The sequence below is a fragment of the Amblyomma maculatum genome, chromosome 1 (assembly GCF_055883805.1).
Source record: "Amblyomma maculatum isolate TAMU_Amacu chromosome 1, ASM5588380v1, whole genome shotgun sequence".
NCBI lineage: Eukaryota > Metazoa > Arthropoda > Arachnida > Ixodida > Ixodidae > Amblyomma > Amblyomma maculatum.
Window position 1 is genome coordinate 261,245,198 of NC_139344.1, and position 16,090 is coordinate 261,261,287.

A 16,090-nucleotide genomic window follows, 5' to 3' on the forward strand; every position below is an offset into this window, starting at 1 on the left:
TCCTGTCGTTTAAGATGGCTGCAGTAAGAGATAGGCACGCATGTAAGTGGCCCGGCTTGAATAGGAAAGAGCGTGGATGCCACACACGCATTATTGTGGTTAGTTGGGCGATAGCTATTTATTTATGCTTGTTATAATCTAGGCGCAGCATATCTTCGGCTGCATTGCGCAAAACAAGGGGGGGGGGGGGGGGGGGGTACGACAGAATCCTGGACTTGAAGCAGTCATGCGCAAACAAAACACGCTCAGTGTAGTGTGCAAACTGGGGCATCTAACAGCATGGTTTTCGTTTTCACACCTTTGGTTCATGGCAGTGTTTGAGACTTATCACAAGGCTTACATCCCCTTGAAACTGATATGCTATGGCTACATGCCCTCGTGAATGAGCCCGCACTTTGTCTTCAGGTGTCATGTGAGAGCATGGAAGGGATGTTACTGCTCATTTGCTTTTGTGTCTGCTTCGGGAGTCATCTTGTTGTCACACTTTGGCAACATTGCATTGTGCTTTGCCCCTCAAATAACTTACCATTGCTGGCATTCCTCTGCAGTGAGATGGTATTTGCACGGGTGCCTTACAGTGTTTCATAACAGCATTTAGAAAGCTCCATAGTCGTGAGAGCATTAAGTCAAAGTTATAGCAGACAGTTTTTCTACAAAGTTCTACAAGAAAGAAGTCAGTCTCATTCCTTTATTTAATTGTGCTGATGAGTGTAATTAAATGAAGCAACCCTTGCTGGCCCTTCCATTTCTTGCCAATTCAGTGCTACATTGTTCTCTTACAATACTCTTAATAAACAAATTGTTTCACTGCTCTTACCCTTTTCTTCCAAAATTTGCTGTAGCATAGCATTATTTACATTGTTGTAAGCCCTTTTGATGTCTAAAATCAGTGATCACAGTGTTCTTTTTTCCTTGCAGCAGTTATGGTGCATTTGGTAACTGCAAACAAGCTGTCTGTTATTATACTGCTTTGTCTGAAGACATTCTGCAGGAGTGGAATAATATAACGATTCTATTCCATCTGAAAACTATTCTATTCTATCACTTTCTCTGCCATTAGCCGGTTAAAATTTGAATCTGTGAAGGTTGCGTTGCAGGATGCCAGAAGTAAGTTCACATAGTCATTATGACGTCATCGCCGAGGGAATGGAATAGATTTTGGAATCGCTTTATTATTCCACCCCAGTTGTCCCACTACACCTGCCTTTTTAGTTGAATCTTGCTGCTATTCCATAATGACTTTCATTGCTACTCTCTATAATACTGATGTCATCATTAGAGGCCTATAGGACTTCATGTGATCTTTTTCACCTTTGCCTTTATCAGACTCATTCTATACTTTCACCAGCTTATGGGGATTTCTGCAGTTTTCAATATCTTTCGTTTTCTTACCGAGAAACGCTAGTAGCCTCACCGGAATTTTGTCCAAGCCTGTTGCCGTGCTTAAAAAGACCTTTTTCTCAGCTTTTTTCCTATTTAATTGGTCCGTGTTGAAAACCTTGTCTTGGTAGCAACCAGTATCATGCCACATCCTGCTGGCTCCTTAGTGGATGCCATCGCCACCGCATGGACGCTTTGGGCAGCGTACCTAGCTCTCCGATAGAGTTAGGTTTAATGGCCTTAAAGCACTATTGAAGGACTCTAGTTGCATTTACTGTAGTTGTATCAATTTAACCGCAATAGTTCAATCATAACACAGTATTTGTTAAAACATGCCATTTTAGCCATGGTCTGTATATAAAGTTTTGAGCATAAATGAATGGATCGTTTTGGAGGGAGCACAGTTCATTTTTTTGAGACTTCCTCTTATAGCAGCATAACATTTGGTGTTTAGCCCTGAGTGATGGCACAGCAGAGTATTGCAGTGCTTCGGAATTTTAGGCTTCTCGATGCATTGACAAGTTTTTTTACATTATGCCGCTATTATGCGGACCACATTTACGCTGAGTGAAAATTTCACTTGTGGCATGCAGGGAAGAGCAGGAAAAGCTGAACGTGTGGACAGCGCTTCTAAACCTCGAGCACCTGTATGGCACCCAGGACTCACTTGATAGCGTCTTCAAGGAGGCATTGCAGTTCAACGAGCCGCTGAAAATCTACATGCACCTTGCACAGATCTATGTGGACGGCAATAAGGCGGAGGTTAGTGTCGACTGGGGCATATGGTATTCTTTCAATCATTTACTAGTTTTATGTGTGGCTTTGCTTCGCATTGCGCACTTTTCTCGAGACATCCTTGGCATAGTGGCACTGAGTGTTTATTTTGTATGAAAGTATAGACCAGACTTTTTAGCCGTTCTCAGGCACAGCCATTTTTTTGCCAGCTAGCACACCGCCGTTTTCTTGGGGACTGCAGGGCTGAGGCATCTTCATGGCCGTGCCTGCATGCTAGCCGCAAATGCAGTCAAATCTCGATGTAACAAATCACGGGGGACCGCCTAAGGTCGTTCGTTATTTTGAAATATTGTAGTCAAAAACCATTTAAAAGCCAGTGGTCAAACCAAGGTATAAAAATGACATACCTTGGCTGTAGACACATGTAAAGGTAAGCAAAATCTCAAATGAAAATATTGCTCTAACCTCAAAGCTGCTTTATTTGGCGAAATCAGTTTTTTTTTTTTTGTACACACACGACTGAATTAAAATTCTTTACACTTTCCACTTGGTGCTACATCTAATCATTTATGTCACGGCACCAAGCGATGAACGTGCGGACTTTGTTCATGTGCAGTAAAACACAGTTCGATATGACCTCATATTCAGTGTTTAGTGAAGTTTAACAATCTTGTCTCAATTTTTTTAAATGATCGCGATGGTCAGTGGGACAATGCGAAGCTGTCTGCAGAGGCCGATTTGCTTTTTCCTTGCGTCGATGCCTTGCAATTAGAGTACTTCTTCCTGCAGCAAAAACTACTTTAGCTTCTTCTTGGCGCCATCACTGGCTGCATTAATAGTCGGATTTCACACAGATTTTGCAGTGAGATTACCTGCAACAAACAACCGATCAGCAAACGACACACAACACAGGGGAAACAAAGGCAGGTGGCTAGGTCTGCTGGCTTCTGCTTTTATTAAACCAGAGTGTCGTGATGGCACTAGATATGGTGATGATGATAGCTATAGCCCACATCATGGTGGTTTCTGTTTCACGCAAGAGTTGCGGCGCTATTAATTTTAGAGCAATTCGTAACACTGATGTTCCTTGATTATAGGAGAAAAAGTTAATTACGTATGTTATTCCAAAATATGCGCTATATTGAAATTCATAGTTCTGAAATATTTTTCCATTCAAAAACATTGGAAGACAGTTGGGGATTTTCAAAAAGTTTGTTAATTTCAAAAACTGAATGTGGTGTTCATAATAACGAGATTTGACTGTAACTAGCCTTTGGGTGCTAGAGAATATTGCCAAAGATATTTTCACCACATGGTTGTATTGAAGCAAGTTGATTCGCATTGTCGCAGATTTAAAATCGATGCGATATTTATGGGATTTACCGTATAAATCGTATATAGGTCGACCCCCTTACCTTGAAGTGGAAAAAAAAAAAAAAGAAAGGAAGGAAAATAAAACAAGAAAAAAAAAAAGTGAAGCGCATATATTTACAATATGGACTGTGTCCCTGCGTCACCGGAGCTACGGTCTCGCTCCAAACTTTCAGCAGCATCGTTGGAAAACAACTATTTGCTGCTCGCCACCTCTCACAGTGCATCATCTAGTTCCATGAAGCGTGTTGCTTAGGCAATTATTTCTTGAAAGGTTGCATGCGAACAGCTGATCTTGTCCACAGCACGCTCTTTTCTGAAATGCCAAACTGTCGCTGAGCGAGTGACCATATTGCTTTCGCTTTGGCTAACACCATCTTTTCTGGAAAGCTGCTGTAAACTACCTCCACATGCTGTATTCATTGCTAAAGAGGCATTATATACTATTAATAGGTCGAACAAAAGAGCGCACGTGAAGATAAATATATGCCAGGGACTGAAAAAACATGCCAGCAACTGCAGGATGTCAATACGGCTTTGGCTGTCTGTTCATGAGCAGGCACGCCACATGTTGCCAGTCTGAGCCTCAAATTCTGCTAAAGGCCATTATATAAGACGAGGGGTGACTTTAGCTTTCTTGTTTCAAGAAAAAAAAGCCTCGACCTCCCGTATTTACTTGCATGATTTGTGGCCTCGCGTAATTTGCACACCCGTAACTTATTACCCGGAATTATAAAAAAATCTTTCAACCGCATAGTTTGTGCACCTCATTGTGCGAAATTGCCAGCATGCACATGGGAATGCACAAGTAGACTGCATTGGTGCAGCGCACTTTCAAAGCTAAGCCAAAGCAAGCCCAGCTAAAGCAAAGCCGCGGCGTGGTAGTGCTAGCAACCCTAGTAGTGCTCGAACGAGAACATCTTCAGTGGAACTCTGCCTGATTGGGTACTTGAATCAGGAGAAACACTTATCGCCAACCAAATTATTTATTAGAACCCAACATTTCGGAACCAACTCGGTCCCTTCCTCAGGGGCGACTAAATCGAGGCCCGCAGTAGCTGGCAGCGGCCTACGCTTCCCCTTTCTCCACACGTGGCGAAGTCCAATTGTGTACGCAGAGGGTAGTGTCCCCGGTTTCTTGTTTATTGCTGCAGCTGTCAGCCGAATGAACCATGACTCGACGTGGCGTCTTTTGAGAGTGTTGGTCTCCACATCAAGTACGCTCACCTCCTCAAAGGCTATTTTGTGGTCGGCGCGTTCGCAGTGCTCGGCGCGGGGGTTGCTTTCCGAGTTAAATTGCCAACATCATTTTTGTGCTGTAAAATCTGCCGACGGAGATTTTTCGTTTCGCTGATATACGAAGCCGGGCACTCTGAGCACGGGATTTTATAAATAACGCCTGGTTGTTTTTCTCTGGGGATATGGTCTTGGTAGTGGTAGAAAACGGCCGACTGTTGAGGCAGGTTTGTGCGACACACAGACGTGTTTGCGTGGGGAGGGTGCAGGCGCCTCACTGGTGCTCGCCACATTTGGGAGTACAATGCACGGGCACGTCGTCGTTTCCGTGCTGACGGACCCTCCTGTCCTGCTAGCTCGACGGCGGGAGAATGTTGAATAAAGGCGCGTGTGTAGCCATTCTTCTTCAGATCAGCGAAAACGGTGGCCTCTTCCGCTTTCTCTCCGCCTCAGAGGAGCAAATGTACTCAGATGTCCTCAGAAGAGAGGAGACAACGGAGGCCTTGTGCGTAACGGGGTGGTTTGAATTGAAATTTAAGTAGCGGCCGGTATGAGTGGGCTTTCTGTACACGCTCAAGTTTAGGTCTCCCCCTTGTCTTGAAATTAGGATGTCAAGGAATGGTAACTGATTGTCCTTTTCTAGTTCCAAAGTGAACTGGATAGAGGGCTCAACCGCGTTCAGGTGCGCAAGGAAGTTTTCAACTTCTGATTTTTTTATGACGTACCGAATGAAAACATTTGGCTTCTCTTGGAAAGATTGGAGAGCTTTCTCTTCAATGGCCTCCATCGTTAAGTTGGAAGCAGTGACTGAGATGGCGGCACCCATAGCCGTGCCGCTTGTTTGTTTGTAAAATCTTTGAAGGAAAAGGCCGTGCTGGTCAAGCAAAACTCCAAGAGCCGGCAAAGTTCTTCCGAGTTCAAGCTTGTCCTGGCACCGAGGTCAGCGTCCGCTTCGAGGGCTTGTTTCACTGCGGAGACGGCACAGGGCACAGAAACGCTGGTAAAGAGCGAGACCATGTCGAAAGAAACCATGCACTCATCTGCTTCCAGTTGTACGTGGGAAAGAAGTTCAACGAGGTGGCGGGAGTTGCGTATGTGCGTCGATGTTTTGCCTGTCAGGGGGGAAAGGATTCGATGGAGATAGTTCGAGAGGGCTCGAAGCGGAGAAGAGGTCAAGTGAACGATGGGGCGTAGCTGAATTCCAGGTTTATTAATTTTGGGGAGTCTATAGAATGGGGGTGCCGAGCCATTCCAGCATATCAGGTGTGAGTACACGTGTTTAGACTGAGTAGTGCTCGAGTAGTACTCGTAGCACGTCTGGCACGTCGATCCCTTTGTTGTTGGTGGCTTGACTTTGTGCGTAGTGGGTTGAAGTCTGGTCGTTCGATCGCAATAAGCTACCACAACTATCCGGCGAAATTCAAACTCCAGGTGATTGAATTTGCAGAAGAAAATGGAAATTGTGCAGCTGCCAGGCAGTACAAGCTTAATGAAAGCCACGTGCGGTATTGGCGAAAGCAGAAGGCCGAGCTAACAAATTCAAGCCCAGGAAGGAGAGCATTTCAGGAACCTAAGACAGGTAAATTCCCCACCAATGAAGCACTCGTGCGTCATGTTCATGAGCATCAGGCCTCCGGTATCGCAATGTCGTGCTAGATGCTGCAGTTCTAGGCAGTGAAAACTACACGTGATGTAGGGATGCTGCGACGTTTGAAGCAAACTGGGTGGATGACCTGTTTTATGAAACGTCACCACCTGTGTCTGAGGCGAAGGACAACTCTCTGCCAGCGTTTGCTCGAAGAGTACGAAGAGAAAGTGATGGCATTTCACCGTTTCGTGATAGCGCTGTGCAGGACGGAAGATTTTATTAAGTCCCAGATCGGGAACGCTAACAAGACGCCGCTGACATTCGACATGCCACTCAGCATCACAGTGAGCGAGAAGGGAGTTTCGTCTGTTGCCATAAAAACAGCTGGCAGCAAAAAGCAACGGTGCACTGTAATGCTGGCAGTGACCGCTGACGGTCGCAGACTACCGCCCTTCGTCATATTTAAGTGGAAGACGATGCCGAAATTGAAAGTGAAAGGACGCATCCATATTCGTGTCCACGAAAAAGGGTGGTTAAGTGAAGCAACAATGCTTGACTGGCTGGGCACTGTGGGGGGGAAGCGGCCAGGCACTCTTTTGCGACTACCATCAATGTTGGTCCTTAAAAGCTTCAAGGGCCATCTCGTCAACAGTGTGAAACAAGTTAAAAAAAAAAAAAGAGATGAAGACCAACCTGGTTGTCATCCCAGGCCGCCTAACATCAGTCCTGCAGCCGTTGGATATCTCCATTAATAAGCCGATTAAGGACAACGTGCAGAAGTTGTACGTCAAATGGATGGCTAGCAAAGAACATGGCCTCACTCCCACTGGAAGAATGAAGAGGCCTCCTTTAGAATGGATACTGGCAGTGCAGGACAGGGTCTCTCCCAACATTGTGGAGTACAGTTTCAAAAAAACTGGACTGTCAAATGCGCTTGACAAAACCGAGAATGACGCTATTTGAGACGCCAGCGACAATGGTGGCAATGGCCGTAACGATGTCAGCCATAGCTCGGAACCCTGTTTTTCCGGCAGCGACTCCGACTAGATAAAGTATGTGCACTTAATAAAGGAAAGAATTTTGCTTGTGTGTGATGCTTCACTTATTTAGATATATGTTGCAGGTTATGTCCTTTTTGCGGGTGAGTTTTTAAGATATGTTCACGAAATTTTCGCGTAATTTGTGCAGCCCCTTTTTGAAGCCTTAATTTCCATGCCGGGCTGGACACCCCAATCACAAACACGTGCATTATTTGCGAAAGCACGTATACGGTCTTAGTGCGATAAGGGTCTAGAATGCACATCATTTTCCTGTGTCGTCCCCACGCGAGGGCTTCTGAGTTCCTTCCTGATATCGACCCGCCTTTTTTTCTCACCGTGAACGGATTTTTGGTAGCCGTCAGTGACCAAGCAGAGGGGCCACTTGTGGGCTATTTAGTTTCGAGTTCCGCATCTCCGCTTTGGTGACACCGGCGCTGCTGTTTAGGTATCTGTTTCAAAATTCGGGCCACACTGTTGCTACACTTCTCTATTGTGACTTACTCCTGCCTTGGCATGGCCTCGTTCTGCGGTGCAAGAGTTTCCTATTGTTTCCCTTATTGCGAAAATTTCACGGGAAAGGCATGTGATGAGGCAGGCGAGCTCACCGAGTACTTGGCCACAAAATCAACCCCTTGTTTAGGTCTAGAGCTAGCGCACTTCTGGAGAAGCAAACAAGTTACCGAAAACTTGCTTTCCCATTGAAGAACATGTTAGTCTTTCCAGCCACAATTTGTAGCACCGAAAGAATCTTAAGCGGTACCTGGTTCATTATGCAAAAGTCCGTAAATGCCTCAATTCAATGGATAACTTGTTTTTGTGCAGTGAGCTTATTCTACGTACAGCCGTTGTCAAAAGTTTAGAGCCCAGTGGATTTGCTTTTAAGCCATATACTATCACTTCTTTAACAGTCGTGGAAGTCCTAGCCATAGGAGAGGGTAGGAAGAAAAATCTTCTTGCCTTCAGCAAGTTTGAAAACTTGGGAATGCATTACGAACCACATAGTATGGCTCAGAAGTAGACCCCCTGGACTCTAAACTTTTGACAAAGGGTGTACGTCCTGTGCCCCTATATATTCAGCAGCTTTGTCATTTCAAACGTGAGAACTCAACATTTTTAAGATCTTGGATAAAGCTGTCCTGAAATTATTTTCTTTTTCATCGCTTCAACTGAAATTATAGTATGACAGGCCGGGCCGGGCTCAGTCCCTATCCGAGTCGGGCCAGACTGGACTTAGGTTTCTAGCATCGGGCCCGGGCAGGGCTCGGGCTCAAAATTTCGGCCCATGCACACCTCTAGGGCCTATGTTATCTGAACAAGGGTAGAAAAGAATCAGATGCATGTGCTCAGTTCCTGGACCATGTGTGTCAATTGCTATAAGACAGTGAAGACAATATACAGCTCCTATGTGCTTGTAAGTGGCATACTCAAACCAGCTTTTGAATAAAAGCTTCTCACATTTAGTCAAGCAGCAGACTTTCCTGAATCGCTAACCATATCTAGCAGCATTTGTTTTATTTGCTTTTCACAATGAATGCAAAAACATTTGCAAAATTCTGCTGGGCTAATAGCCGAAGTACCAGGGGCCCATTTTACACATTTTATTTAAGCAACAGAATATACACAAAGTTCACCAAGGGTAGTCAACACTCAGGCGCACATGTAAATGATCACCAAACATACCCCTCAAACTTTGACAAGTAGAAACGTTTAATGGAGAAGAGGAAGTTCCTTTCGCCCCATTATACTCAATTAGCCGCTGTCTGTGTTTCAGATTACAGGTTAGTTAATATTGCTTGCATGCCTAGTATTCCTGTTAACAAACACAAAAATGTTATTTGTAAGAGGGCAATTATTTTGTACATTGTTATTTACAGCCATCCAATTTTCATTTCACATAACAAAGGAAACTAAAATCTGCAACCTATTGAACAAAGGGGCACTGAACTGATACCTATTGGAGTATGTTGTTATACACAAAAAACAAAAAATTTGATCATTGTAGGATGGGGTAGCCCATGATTCGCAGCAGTATGTGAAATGACAATGAGAAAGAGAAAATTAAATATAATTTTCAGCTCACATATGTCCATCAACCTCCGTGTTTTAAATAGGATGAAGCAAGGTTAGAGCACAAAGTGTCAATGTGTTTTTGCCAATTAAGGTTGACGTCTAAGTTAGCACTGAGGTATTGAAAGGCTTCAACTTGCTCAATTGCAACATTATCAATGCAAATATGTACTTCAGTATCTATGAGATGTTTGTTTCTTGATCTAAACAGCATACACTTTGTTTTTGCAGCATTGTGAATTTTTAGCTTTAAACCATGCAAAGATGTGATACAACTCATTTGTCTTCCACTGTATTTCAGTTAGAGTGCTGCCTTTAAAAAATTAATGGAGGCTTACCTCGGTTAAGCCTGGGTGTGCGTAGCGAAAGCTATCAGATGGATTGTTCACACTGCAAACTGTATGGTGTGATCACGTTTCGGCACATCTTTCAAATCTTCTTGCTTCATTTGACCGGCTTCTTTTCCCTCTTCTCTCTTCCCTTCTTCTGTGGCTCGGAGCAGCTAGTTGCCGTGGTTACAGCACATGCACAGTAGTGACTAGCGACACTTGCTCAAAATGTGTTTCTGACTAGCCTAGTTTAGCTTTCGCTACAAAATCATTGCAGTGTCATCAGCGTATATCACCACACTTGAATTCATCAAACAGAGGAAGTCAACATAAAGGGAAAATAGCACAGGGCCTAAAACTGAGCCCTGAGGAACTCCAACACAAACAGATTTGTGAGTTGATTTTAAGTGTTCAAGGTGAACAAATTGTTTTGTTGGTAAGGTAACTTGTAAAGAAATCAAGAGGGGAATTCCTGAAACCATAGTACTCTAGCATTTATATTAAGGTTGTGTGAATAACTGTGTCAAATGATTTCTTCGCCTAGAACTAAAACTATGTCCATTTCATTATTATGCAAAGATGAACACAAGTCTTGAGACAATACCATTACTGCTGTGGATGTAGACTTGTTCCTGAAGCCATATTGAGAGGGAGATAAAATTTTTGTTCTCTCCAAGTGTTCTCTTAGTTGTTTTGCCACAAGTTTTTCGAACATAATATTAATGATATGCAGAACTAAAATTGGATGGTAACTGCCTGGACCATTATTGTTGGACCATTATTGTTCCCTTTTTTGTGAACTGGGGCAGCGCTAGCAATTTTCAAAATATATCTGGATAAATACCTTTTTAATAGTGTGATTATTTAGTTTTGTGAGGACTGGTGCAAGATAGCAGATGTTCTCTTTCAGTGCTCTCATAGTTATCCTGTCATGTCCTGTCACCTTGTTTGTAGCAAGATTATTGACAACTGCTGTGATTTCATAATCGGCAATAGCCTGCAGTAAAAGTCATGAAAACTTGGGTCATTGATCGAGCCCTGCAGATTAAGGGTATTGGCCGTAAGCTCAAGGCCAGTGCTTGTAAAGTAATCATTGAACCTATCAGCTGTATTGGCGTCAGTGAGTGCGGGGAATACGTTTGTTTTCCGTTTGCATTTTTCACCACTTCCCACATTTTGCAGGTGTTTCCTTGTGCTTTTTGTAGTATTACCAGAGCGTTGTATTCTTGCTTTCTTTTCCGAATTAATGTCAAATTTTCCAAATTTAGGCTGCACATAAAATAGCCATGTGTTGCTAAACAAGCTGCTTTTACACAATTGGCAACAAATGATTTAACTGTGAAAGGAACCTGCTTTGTCGATCAACTAAATACTGCATTTAGAGAATCTGCAGCTGAAAGTATCTGATGCCTATATCGTACAGAAACGTCAGCATCTTCTCCCTCCCTCCTTATAGTACATATGCAATGTGCCATAAAGGAAAGCTTAAAAAGGAAATGTAAAATGATGGAGAGGAAATCAAAGAATGTATATGAAATGGAGTCACATTCAAATGGAAGTTACCAAGAACATACTACTATCATCACCCTCTCTCGTTACTGAATAAAAGTTTTCACCACCACAAAGAGGTTTAATTGTAAATGATCTTTCAAGTGTAAGCAAATTTTTTGTTGCAATCAAAGTATTACCAATGTCTTGCACACTATTCAAAAGAAGAAAATGTGCTAACATTTTGGTGGCCATAGTCCTAACCCCTGACCAAATTTAGACAAAAATAGTATGTCAAATATTTACCTTTAAGTATACTACTTACCTTGTAAGTGGGCAATCTTTACATTTATTTAGTTCATTTGCATGATTTATGCGTGTGTGTGGGTGTGCTTGTGTGTGTACATGCTCCAGTTTGGCGTAGTGCTACAACCAGAGATGTGTTTTTTACTATTTACAGTTGAATCCCGCTATAACGAAATTCACGGTGCACGAAAAAAAATTCGTTCTCGCGGAACTTCGTTTTCGCAAAAATTTGACGTGAAACGCAGAAAGAATTGCCCAAGCAGCAGCAAAGGCGTCTAATGCCAAAAATCTGTAAGCTTGGTTTGCTTACGCTTCACGGCGAGCAACGCCGTCACGCGATTTTCGCACTCGGTCAGCAAACCCATTGCAACATCGTCGTCTCGGACAGCAACGAAATTCCTGATGACATCAAAAGCGTCCATCACCTGTACGGCGGTTGCCGCAGCCGGCGCTTCCTGTACGTCGTCGTCTTCTTCATCGGAAGAGTCCTTATCATTCCGGGCAGCTTTTATGATCTGCTCATCACTCACATCTTCGTGAACAACAACACAAGCGTCAGCGCCGATGTATTCGTCGAGCTCGAGATTAGGCGGCACGGTTCCTATTTCTCCCAGCGTTTTCCAGGCGGCCGCGATCCCCGGAGCCGGTGACGCCTCTTCGTCGTCGTCTGTAACGCCTGGTGTTAGGCCAGCAGAGTGTACGGGTCGACCTTCGGCAAATCCGGCGTGCCTGAAACAGTTCACAATTACTGAGCGCCCCAGTGTGCTCCAGGCAGCAGACATAATCTGCAGTGCCACGTACAAGTCCACCTTCGTGTCTCGGCCGGTTTCAGTGTTAAAAAGCAGCCGCTGAATTAACCTCCCGCGGTAAGCGCGCTTCAGGCTAAGAATCACGCCCTGATCTAGAGGCTGTAAGACAGACGTGCAATTGGGAGGGAAAAACCTCAGCTCCGTGTTAGTGAGCTTGACTTCGTCGGAGTGATGCGCTGAACAATTGTCCAAAAGCAAGCAAACTTTACGGCCCTGCCGCTTCATGTCGCGGTCGAATGCCATCATCCACTCGGTGAAAATAGCGCGGGTCATCCATGACTTGTTGTTCGCCTTGTACTGCACAGGTAGGCTACGAGTTCCCTTAAAACAGCGCGGCTTGGCACTTTTGCCTATGACTAACTGCGGACGCTTGTCCGAGCCATCCATGTTTGTGCAAAGCAGCACTGTGATGCTTTTTTGCTGTGTTTGCCGCCGTGACAGCGCTGCCCCTTGAAGTCGAGCGTCCTAGCCGGCAACATCTCGTAGAATAGCCCGGTCTCGTCGGCGTTGTAAATGTCTGCAGGCGCGAAGTTGCTTAAAATTCCGGCCATGTTACTCGCCTTCCAAGCAGCTGCTCCGTCCACGTCTGCTGACATTGACTCGCCGCACAACACTTTTCCAACGATGCTATGGCGGGCCTTGAAACGGTTTAGCCAGCCAATGCTGGCTTTAAAATCATCAATGCCAAGTAGGCATGCATAGTTCAAGGCTTTCTGCTGGACGATGCTTCCGGACAGGGGGACGTTGCTGGCTCGTGCTTCCACAAACCACGCATGCACTGCTTTGTCCAACTCTTCATGGAGGGGCCGCGTCACCTTTTTGTGCTTCGAGGATGTGCCTGAAGCAAGTGCCATTCTCACGCTGTCCTTATTGCCTAGAATCGTTGACAGCGAACTTGCAGGAATTCCGAAGTCTTCAGCAATTGCCGCTTTCTTCCTTCCGCTTTCTGCTTGGGCGATTATTTGAGCTTTTTGCTCAAGGGAAAGAGTTTTGCGTTTTTTCACTTGCGTTGCCATCGTGTCCTGCGGATGAAAACTCGTCGTTGTCGAAGAGAAAGGCAGCGAGTGAACAACGCGACCACGACACAAAGCCAAAATGGCGGAACTGCAATCACGTGATTTCATGCTTAATGTGGCTTTGGATTTGACTTGGACTTCTCGGCAATAAAACTAGTTTCGGTTTCGATTTTGAACGCGAAAATTTCGTTGAAGCGGAAACGCTCTGCAAAAATGGTTCGTTGTGCAGAGAAATTTAGGCCATTAATTCTTATAGGATACTCGCGGGGAATAAAAAATTATTCGTTGTCGCGGAAATTTCGTTGTGGCGGTATTCGTTGTGGCGGGATTCAACTGTACTCTGTTTCCACTGTTTTTTTTTTCAGCAAGCTGAGCAGCTGTACAAGCAAATGCTGAACAAGTTCAAGCAGCATGCAGATGTTTGGCTGAGCTTTGGACTCTTCTACATGAAGTTTGGCCAGGCTGAGGCTTGCAGAGCCCTTCTGCAACGAGCCCTCAAAAGCCTGCCAAACAGGGAGCGTGAGTGCACATTGCTGGTTGTTGGACACACATTGAAAATTTTGCCTGAATTTAAGTGAATTATCTCAAACAGCATTAAGGCCACTTGCAACCATTTTTGATGCTCTATGCTCTATCATCACAACATCCATATTCATAAGCTAGATGCTTTGCTTGCATACCATTTGGAAAAACAGTGGTGGCTTTTTTATTTATGTCTGTGTTTACTGTGAAGCATTTAGCAATGCATTCCACTTGCATACAAGTGTGTGTGTGCGTGTACTAAGTGTTATGTTTAGAATATGAAGTGTGCCTGGAAATAATCGGATTGCTTCAACCCTTCTTGGTTGTATTAGAAGCTTAGTGCCCCTTGGCATTGAACTGTTAAACTGTGTCACTGTAGAGAAATTAAAGGCTGGTCTGGAGCAACTGATGCAAAAAAAGAAAGAAAAAGAAACACATGGAAATGGGCAGCAGTGGTGAATAGCAGTGCTCAGATGTTAGGCCATAATGTTCCATGATTCCTGGATACGTATATATAGTTCTGAGGCCAAGAGTGGAACTACAGCTTTCCATACGTCATCTCATTTCAAGTACACTTGCTTGGACAAATTGAGCATGAATTTTGATGCTTAGTGTAGGTTTTCACACTCGGTAAATTAATGTCATTCCCTAAAGGATGGCAACATTTTGAGACGATTTTATATCTGGTGCATCATTTTCGGTAGCTGGTGCCTGAATGTCTAAAAAAAAATTTGAGTCTTGAAATACTGATGATGGCATTAAATAATGACAGAACTGCGCTTAAGTCTGCTTAAGAGCAGAAATGGCAAAAACCATTTTACAGGACTGTCATTGTCATTCCTGCTATCATTATCACTAATGCATCAGCATTATTATAGCAGCTATCATTACGTTAGATAAGCCCTGCAGGGGTGGCACAATGGTTACGACGCTCGACTACTGTGCCCAAGGATGCAAGATCGAATCCCAGCCTCGGTGGCTGCTTTTCAGTGGAGGCGAAAAGCAAGGTGCCCGTGTGCTGTGCGATGTCAGTGCACGTTAGAGAACCCCAGGTGGTTGAAATTTTCGGACTCCTCCACTATGGCGTCTCCCATAGCCTGAGTCGCTTTGGGACGTTAGACCATACAAACCAAACCATCTTACTCTAGAAAAGAGGAATTACCGTATTTACTCGCATGATGCTCGCACATTCTTTCACAGAAAATCAATGCGAAGTTAGGGGGTGCGATAATTATGCGAAAAAAATTTTCTTGCAAATGTTTCGGAGTGCTAAAAGCAAATTTAAATAGGTGTGAATTGGAATTCTTAGGCCAACTATTGTAAATATAACCAAAACATTACTTTCAAGCACAACTTACCTTTGTTATAAAAGCACAGGGTCACCAAAAGCACGAATTGCTGAAGCACTTCTTTGCTGCACGCAGCCTCACCATCACTCCCCGCGTTCTGTGGTATAATGTTCACAGCAGACCATACAATTCTACTCTTGATCAGAGTCTTGATACGAGTCTGTGTTGGCACTGAAATCTCTTAGTCTCTGTTACACACTGAGCTTCAGCTTGTGATGCCTCATCGTAGTCTGACACCAGGCGGTCTTCAATTGCTTCCACAGCGTTCAAAAGTCCTGTGGGTTTCCCCCCCACCCTTAAAGCTTCTGATGACCCCATTTGTGACAGTCATGCTGTATGCCTCTGATATCCAACTACACAGCAGGCCCACAGATGGCCTTCTGATTTTTCTGCTTGCATCATAGCATGTTTGCCTTCAGCCATCCATTCTGCGTACAGCCTCCGAACGTTACCTTTAACTGGCTTGTTTAAAGATATGTCAAGAGACTGCAGTATTGACGTGAGGCCACCTGGAGTAACAGCCAGGTCCATGCGCAGTTCTTTCAGCTTGGCCTGGACAGTCTGGAGGTGACCACGAAAGCTGTCCACAAAAAGGAGCGGTGGAAGATGAAGCACTTCCGATCGCCATCTGCAGTCATCCACCTTTTTTCTTGCAGCCGCATAATCACAGAGGTAGTTTTCTTTTTGGGAGGGTCTTGCACTTAAAAATCATAGAAGGAGGCAGCTTCCGGCCGTCCGCCGTTACGCCTAGCATAACCGTGCACCTCTGCTTTTCGGCGCCTGTCGTCCTGGTGTTTACATTGTGCGTGCCTGTCTGCTCTACTGTTCTGCTGCTTGGCATGTTGAAATTAAGC

General features: G+C 44.4%; 1 protein-coding gene across 2 annotated transcripts in view; it reads left to right on the forward strand.

The window, feature by feature from the left end:
* Rrp5 (Ribosomal RNA Processing 5) overlaps positions 1 to 16,090 on the forward strand; it is a 97,144-nt gene that overhangs the window by 79,163 nt on the left and 1,891 nt on the right. For both annotated transcript variants that reach the window (XM_084591036.1, XM_084591037.1), the window contains exons 30-31: positions 1,974 to 2,142; positions 13,731 to 13,884. In XM_084591036.1, coding sequence (XP_084447162.1) covers positions 1,974 to 2,142; positions 13,731 to 13,884 — 323 coding nt within the window. The remainder of the gene's footprint in view (positions 1 to 1,973; positions 2,143 to 13,730; positions 13,885 to 16,090) is intronic.